Source organism: Limulus polyphemus, unplaced genomic scaffold (assembly GCF_000517525.1).
Source record: "Limulus polyphemus unplaced genomic scaffold, Limulus_polyphemus-2.1.2 Scaffold47, whole genome shotgun sequence".
Classification (NCBI taxonomy): Eukaryota; Metazoa; Arthropoda; class Merostomata; order Xiphosura; family Limulidae; genus Limulus; species Limulus polyphemus.
Genome location: NW_013665657.1, coordinates 525370 through 534319, shown reverse-complemented (window position 1 = coordinate 534319; position 8950 = coordinate 525370). Strand labels below are relative to the sequence as shown.

Below are 8950 nucleotides of genomic sequence, written 5' to 3'. Positions count from 1 at the left end.
ACATTATAACGCCCCCACGGCTGAAAGGGCGAGCATGTTTAGGTGGGATGCGGATTCGAACACGCGACCCTCAGATTGTGAGTCGAGCGCCTTATCCACCTGGCCATGGCTGATAATGTAAAATCTTTTATATTATGACGGTGATGATCATACAATTGTTTATCAGTGTTAAAAAGTAGAATCCCAAGTACAATGTCCCGACGATGACAACAAAATACAGTACAGCTATAATGTTGATGACATCATTGGAATTGTTTTTGAGGCAAAACTTGTTTTACAGCATAGGTGGGCGAAGGGTAGTTAAGAGATCCTTCGAACGATTTTAATTTTAAAATGTGAATGAAGGTAAAAAGAAAGAAAAAAAAAGAAGATAAGGTTCTTAGAATATAGAAAGTTTATTCTAGAAAGAGATTCTTATTGGTCAAAAGTAATTATTATTTTGGAGAAAGGTTCTTTTTCTTTGAAAACATGAAGTAAAGAAATGAACTTTTATTCTTAAAAAAGTTTATTTTTACAGATAAACACTTATTATTTAAGTAAATGTGCATATTTGAAAATGTGCTCTTATTCTTAAGGGGCCTGGCATGGCCTTGTGGTTAGGACACTCGGCTCGCAATCTACGGGTCGCGGGCTCGAAGCCCATCACCGAATATCCTCACTCTGTGAACCATAAGGACGTTGGAATGTGATGTAAATTCTATTATTTATTAGTAAAGAGTATCCCAAGAGTTGGCTGAACGCCTTATCTCTAGTCCATCACTTCTTACGGTTAGTGCAGATAGCCCTTGAGTAGCTTTGCTTAAAAATCAATAAAACAAACAATAAAGCTTATTCTTAAGGACGCAATAACTACATTTGAAAGGCGGTCTGTATTCTTAAGAACCTTAGTTTAGGAGAAAACCTCTTATTCTTAGAGCAACGAATATTTTTCAAAAGAGCCGATTATTTCTTGAGAAAGGTTTAATTTTAAAGACGTTTCTAGCTCAATTGAAAGGTCTGCATTCTTAGATAATTTCTTATTACTGACTGAAGGCCTTTATACTTATAAATAAGTTCATATTCATGAAAATAAGTAAGGTTCACGAGGAAAGATTAACAGAGAATTATTCACATTTCTAGTGAAGGGTTCTTCTTTAAAATAAATATTAAGAAAAATTATTATTGTACGAAATAATTATTTTGCTTAGAGCCGACTTTCAAATCTAAAAGTTTAGAATGTGTATAGGAGTTGTATGGGGTTCTATCTACAAAATGGCCAGCTTGTAAGACTAACTGAACACTTTAAGTTAACACTAACATCACCATATAATAGCTGCTTTAGTCACAATAAACTTCACAGTAATTAATCACTATCAAATTATCTTTTCATTTGCTCATAATATATTATTATTTTAATATCAAATAACTCTTCAAAATTGAAATAAATTCACATCATCTGTTACAATCTCAACACAACGCTAAAAATGAAAAGAAAAACAAAATAACAATTTAATCAAAGCGACTCTTTTGGACAGAAGCGCCTGCCCACCCACTTCTTAATGTAATCCTACCAGCCAACTCCAAACTTTGTTTTTCCTAATGTCGCATTTTATTGAGCTCCGGTTATATTTCAGTAAGAAATATGTCTTGAACTGTTAATAGTAAAGCTTCCTGTAAAATAAATTGTAAGTACTAATAGGGTGTTGTATAGATGCATTTGTTTGTTTTGTTGAATTTCGCACGAACCTATTCGAGAGCTCTCTGCGCTAGCCGTCCCTAATTTAGAAGTGATAGATTAGAGAGAAGGTAGCCAGTCATCACCACCCATCGTCAACTCTTGGGCTACTATAATAGAATAGTGGGATTGACCGTCATATTATAACGCTCCCTTGGCTGAAAGGGCGAGAATGTACGATGATGGGATTCGAACTCGGTAACCGTAGATTGCGAATAGAGAACACTAACCACCAGGTCATATGTTACACAGATCAGGCATTGCATGGAACGACTTGATTTCGATTATCCCATGTGAGTTTTAGCTATTGACACTATAAATTTAACATCCCGCGACTGGGAACAATTTAACCTTTGATCCTAAAGATTTATAAGAATTGTATTAAAAGTGTTTTAATATTCGTATTTTAAGTAAACTGCTTTAACATGACACAACCTGAGACATATTAAAAATGTATTAGATATATTGATAACATTAAAATTAAACACGTGTTTAGAATATTAGTTTCAAACCTTGGATTAAAAACTTGGCATCAAACTTAGCTCTGTCTTAAGAGTATGTTTGTGGAATTGTAAAAGACACTTAACAGTTTTAAACATAATCTTGCTCTTCTAAATAACATGTCTGGAAAACATATCACGTGATTAACATGTTTCGTGCATGCGTAGGTATTATGTGGTGATTGTTTACGTGTCGATCTTCATACTTACATATTTGCAAAGTGTTATTCAATAGCCTAATTATCTATTGCTTGTTTCTTCGTGAACGCATTTTAATTGGAATATTTCTAGCGAAGACCCTAAACTGTAATATACAAGGTGTCTGGAACCATAGGCACTTCAACGAATTTTACAAAATGTGTTCCAAATGCTGCTCTTGTAATTCGAAACAAGTTTGGATTAACAGTATGATTAACTCGACCTTCTCATGCTTTGACAACACAATAACCTGTCACGTATCTGTAATTCGAAACAAGTTTGGATTAACAGTAGGATTAACTCGACCTTCTCATGCTTTGACAGCACGATAACCATCATGTATCTGTAATTTGAAACAAGTTTGGATTAACAGTAGGATTAACTCGACCTTCTCATGCTTTGACAACACAATAACCAGTCACGTATCTGTAATTCGAAACAAGTTTGGATTAACAGTAGGATTAACTCGACCTTCTCATGCTTTGACAACACAATAACCAGTCACGTATCTGTAATTCGAAACAAGTTTGGATTAACAGTAGGATTAACTCGACCTTCTCATGCTTTGACAGCACGATAACCAGTCACATATCTGAAATAATTAAGAAAAGCTGCAAATCACTCATGATTCTAGACAAAGACAATGTTGTGTTTCATCCTAAGAAAGAGAACCCACATTCTTGAAACAAACTATATTCTATAAAGAGACTTGTCCAGAGATACTAGTTTCGTCACATTCATGGGTCCTCTTCAGTCTTCAGAAAACAACGACGGGCTGAAGAAGACACACGAATGTGTGGTAGTTTTTCTGTACAAGCGTTTTGATAGAACGTATTTTCTTTTTATAAAATGTTAATTTTCATTTTCTTTTGCACGTTATTAGACTTAAACCTTTGATGATGTTCAGAGTTTTGGCAATTAGTATTTTCAAATAACAACTTCTTATGCGACACATAACCTAAACGGTTAGATGACAGACCCTAAGGATTACACATAGTCGACTTTAATTTAGAACTGCTGGTTAGAGAGACGGCAACCAGTAAGTTAGACCCCCCCCCCGCCTATGTGAATACTCTTATTCCTGGGATTGATTTAAATATATAATGAGCTCGCATCTGAAAGTTCGAAGAGTACGCAGCGGCGTATCACAAGCTCGAACCTTGATTTTCAGATCCACAGTTCAGCACTAGACCACACCCTCTCGATCCTCAGATTAATCAGCTCTTATCATGTGTTTTTTGTGTCATCATTTGTACCTTATCATTCAAATTACATAATGGTTTCTTCATTTGAAAATTGGGCCCAGCATGGTCAGGTGGTTAGGGCGCTCGACTCGCAATCTGAGAGTCGCGGGTTCAAATCCCCATCATACCAAACATGCTCGCCCTTTAAGCCGTGGGGGCGTTATAATGTGACGGTCAATCCCACTATTCGTTGGTAAAAGAGTAGCCCAGGAGTTGGCGGAGGGTGATGATGACTAGCTGCCTTCCCTCTAGTCTTACACTGCAGATAGCCCTTCTGTAGCTTTGCGCGAAATTCAAAAACAAAAACAAACAAATCATTTAAAAGTCCTTAAAATTGCATTATAATTTTTTGCAATAAAACCTCTGTGCTTTTTTATCAAATGTAGCATTGTTTCTCTTGAATTAGAAAGCCATGTCTGAAGCTATTTCTATATTTATTACTAATACTTCTATATTCTCTTATTTAGGTCCTTAGGGTTTCAGGGGTTGAATATTATCAACAACCCTCAAGCTTACTTAATTGGGACCCACCCTCTATGTAGTCAGCTGACTGGATTGTCCAGAGGTCAGTTCAAGCTCTGCCTTCTGTATTATGACCACATTCAGTATATTGCGAAGGGTGCCAAGATGGGCATCAAAGAGTGTCAGTGGCAATTCCGTCATCGGCGGTGGAATTGCTCTACTCTAGCTGACAACAGTACCTTTGGCAATGACATTCTTCGAGTTGGTAAGTTGCAACAATTTCAGTGGTATTTTATCGAACTTCTTTAAGTTGGAAAACCGTACTAAGTTTTTAAAGTGTTTCAGCAATATCCAGTAAAATTTGTAAATTAGCCTCATTCCAGTGATATATTTGGCAATGTATTTCAAACTGAAGTTTTAATGTTAAAACACCTTTACCTGTGTTTTGAAAACATGCCGAACTAAATCAGCCCCAATGTTTCTCGAGTTCTTCAGTTAGACTATTATTGTATTTAGTAATGTTCAAACTGAGATATTAATATTGAAACATCTTTACCTGTGTTTTGAAAACATGCCGAACTAAATCAGCTCCAATGTTTCTCGATTTCTTCAGTTAGACTATTATTGTATTTAGTAATGTTCAAACTGAGATATTAATATTGAAACATCGTTACCTGTGTTTTGAAAACATGCCGAACTACATCAGCTCCAATGTTTCATGAGTTATTTTGTTAGACTGTATTTGTAAGTGTATTTGGCAATGTCCCAAAATTCAATAGTTTTTTTAGTAGTACAATCTACAATGGTATAGTTTAATAAAAATTTCAACACTTTACATTACATTAATTACTAAATTAGACTCGCTTTACACAAGAGCATTCTTTTAATCTTTCACCCTCAGCAAAAAAAGAGAGAGAAAGAGGGATATAGAAGAAATGAAATTATCTAAAGCATTACAGTATCTTTCATTCTATTACATATTCAACTTAAAAGTTGGACAACAAGAGAAACTATAAAAAAGCAGAAAACACTAATGGTTTATGTTGGAGCACTGTAGCAGCAACCTAACGTTTTACCTTTGGTATTTTGATCTAAAGCTGCCTAGATTTAAGCATACTTATGAAAGAAATACAATTTTGGACACGAGTTATTGTTTACATGCGTGTTTTGTTGAGAATCAGGGAGTCCAACTTTAATGAAGTACTTATAAATGTACAGTTTATTGATTAGCTAGATTGACATGTGTGATTCCCCACGTGATATTTTTATAACATTTGTGCACAAAAAACGCTAATAATCACCAGACAATAATACACATTTGGGAAGCATGTTCGTAAAGACTCTAGTGCAGGAGCCGAAGACAACCTGTTAAATACTCTCAATGGAATCGCAATCCATAATTGGAGAAATAAACGCTAATACAGTGCCACGACATAATAAAATGAGCAGTTTTGCGTTTACATTGATGATATCAATCTACAATAGAACGCAAGAACAAGACTGACCAGAAACAAGACCATCATTTTACATTGATGTTATCAATCTACAATACAGCACAAACACAAAACTGAGCAGAAACAAGCCCATCAGTTATCAATCTACAATACAGCACAAGCACATCATTTTACATTGATGTTATCAATGTACAATACAGCACAAACACAAAACTGAGCAGAAACAAGCCATCAGTTATCAATCTACAATACAGCACAAGCACATCATTTTACATTGATGATATCAATCTACAATACAACGCAAGAACAAGACTGACCAGAAACAAGACCATCATTTTACATTGATGTTATCAATCTACAATACAGCACAAACACAAAACTGAGCAGAAACAAGCCATCAGTTATCAATCTACAATACAGCACAAGCACATCATTTTACATTGATGATATCAATCCACAATACAACACAAACACAAGACTGAACAGAAACAGGCTATCAGGACCTTTTCTATGTTCGAAATGGTTCATGTTTAGTAGGGTTATGGTAGTATTGTGGGTATTTCCGAGAATACCACTGATTTCGGAGGTGCTCATATTAGTACGCCCGGGCACTGTATTATAGCACTCGAAATATTGAAGAAATAAATAATATAGTTGTTAACAATCCAATATGTTTTCTTAAATTTAAAAATATATATTTACAATGAGAAAAAAAGACAAAGTTTCTTTTTCTTTTTTAATCAATGCATAAAATAAAATTTCAAATTTAGTGTTTTAATGCATCATTTTTCACACCGACACAGTTGCCGTAATCTGACACCAGTTTCCACTTCGATAAATTATCACAACAATCATAACGAAAGCACGTTATGAAAGAATTATAGCTTAAGAAAAGACTCCTTTTCTATGTAAATGACCTACCTTAAGAACACTTACAGCTCTTAAGATGTGAAGGAGTAATCTCCTTGTTAAATCTTCAGACATCAATGTAGAGAACTTGTGTATACGTGAGTAGAAGCTTTAGTTTCTTAAGTAATTATATTATTCTTTAAAGCATGACATCATTGTATTGTTAACTTCACTATGTCATGGTTACCTGTTTGACTTCTTTGGTGCAACTCTATAAAATACCATAAACGTGTAAGGTGCCAACTGAAGAAGTAATAAGCCATTTACTTAAAACACGTTTTAAAGCATGGTCAGGTGGTTAGGGCGCTCGACTCGCAATCTGCGGGTCGCGGATTCGAATCCCTGTCACACCAAACATGCTCACCCTTTCAGTCGTGGGGGCGTTATAATGTTACGATCAATCCAACTATTCGTTGATAAAAGAGTGGCCCAAGAGTTGGCGGTGGGTGGTGATGACTAGCTGCCTTCCCTCTAGTCTTACACTGCTAAATTATGGACGGCTAGCGCAGATAGCCCTCGTGTAGCTTTGCGCAAAATTCATAACAAACAAACAAACATACATTTTAAAGACCCGAATTAGTAAAATCACATGTAAGAGTTGGGTTATTCAGATCAAATCGGTTTCCATGTTCGGTTTCTATATAAGTATCCTATTCTAAACTTCGTTTAAAACTACCTTAATTTTTTGTGCAAAATTATTGATTAGTATGTCGAGATTCGATTCCAAATGGTCCATATAATATTCTATGTTGTTCAACCGAATCTAGTTAAAACTTTAAATAAAACCACTTACTGTGTTATATAAATCAGGCGTTTTAGGACAAAGACTAGTCAGAACAGGACAGAAACGAGCACTGAGCCCTAGTTAATATCAGAACAACCACTTACAAAGGGATTTGGCTCAGCATAACCTTAGACAATATTTTTATAGGATACGTAAGTTACAAAATCGCCCTGTCCAATCCTAATCACTATAAAACCTAAGATGAAAGTTTTGTACTTCCATAATGATGCCTTAACAAACAAACAAAAATCAGTTTTTCTGAACACGATGGACTAAAAAACCCACAAAATCACAAAGAAAAATAAGATTTCGAGAAGTAAGCAGGTGTCTCATTCCCTATGATTTGGAAACTGTCAGCAGTGGAGTTTTAATGATAACCGAAGTTCAGAAATATAGTAAAGCTTTCCTATTTTGAAAATGTTAGAGAAGAGAAAGTTTGATATAAGGAATATCACATTAGAAACTCCTACAAACATTTACAGAATATTATATTCAGTTACATGTTCAAATTAAACTAGATACATGATTTTTCAAGTGGTTATTTGCGATATATGAGTGTAGAAATGTTATAATGATATAGGTAGTCCGCAATAGAATGGGCAAGATCAAGCATTTCTATGACCTTCAAAGGGGTACTATATAAGGACAACCGTCTATAGAAAGAGCGCCATTATCGGAGACCGTTCTTTTAATTGGCTGTTATTCCTTTGATCAAACTTAACTATCCGTTACGTTTTTATATATGAACAGTTTACTACATTTGTGGACTTCGTCTATCTTTAGAAATCCACTACTGACAGTGCCAAACCAAACCAGAGGTCTATTTCTCGAAATGTTATTTTGCCTTTGTGATCTTATTGGTTTGTTGGAGCTTAGTGCTACTGTTTAGTGACGTAGTACTAACACGATAATTGTTACGTAATGTTTTAGAATCATGATACTGATTACATATTGTTTTACCGACAACATACTGATAATATAGTAATATAGAACAATATTTATTACGTAATGTTGTGTCATTTTATTTTTTCTTATTTGTATACACACACGTATATACGTATATATACTTATATTTTTAGTGTGATAAGTAATGCTTGATCCACAGTCGGAAATGTAAAACGTTTTATTTCTAGTATTACAGCAGACTGTCATCGGGTTATTCACCGACAGTAAACGTTTAAATGATATATCTGGGGATCTATTCTCATAAAAACAAAGTTCATTGCTTAGGTGTTGTCTTGAAATATAGGTGAGAGACATAGCACATTAATTCTATCGTTTGGTAAGACTTTTCTCATTGTGTTACGTTTTCGAAGATTACTTCAGCGTCTAATGTTTGGTAAATCACTCATGTTTTTCTTTCATTACCACTGGTGATATCAGTGTTAGTTAATTAGAAGTTAGGGGTAATTTCTTTAGTTCTTCAGGAAGAAAAGTAAGATCAAATAACTTCTTGATCCAGATGCCGAGCAGAAATCATAATTACCTTTAAAGACATGAAAATGAACTTGGTACAACAAACATCTATATTTACTTTTAAAATATTGATTAACCTGCAAAAAATGTGCATTGTTTTAAACTGACTCTCTCGGAGTTCTGAGCACGATGCTTGAAAGGGATAGCTTCAAAATGATACGAATGTTAACATGCTTTTCTTATGATCTATCTGAAACGTGACAAACAAT

The 8950-nt window shown here is 34.7% G+C and overlaps 1 protein-coding gene across 1 annotated transcript in view; it reads left to right on the top strand.

The window, feature by feature from the left end:
• Nucleotides 1-8950, top strand: part of LOC106462720 (protein Wnt-5a-like) — a 31290-nt gene that overhangs the window by 4664 nt on the left and 17676 nt on the right. Inside the window, exon 3 of the mRNA XM_022390206.1 lies at nucleotides 4124-4383. Coding sequence (XP_022245914.1) covers nucleotides 4124-4383 — 260 coding nt within the window. The remainder of the gene's footprint in view (nucleotides 1-4123; nucleotides 4384-8950) is intronic.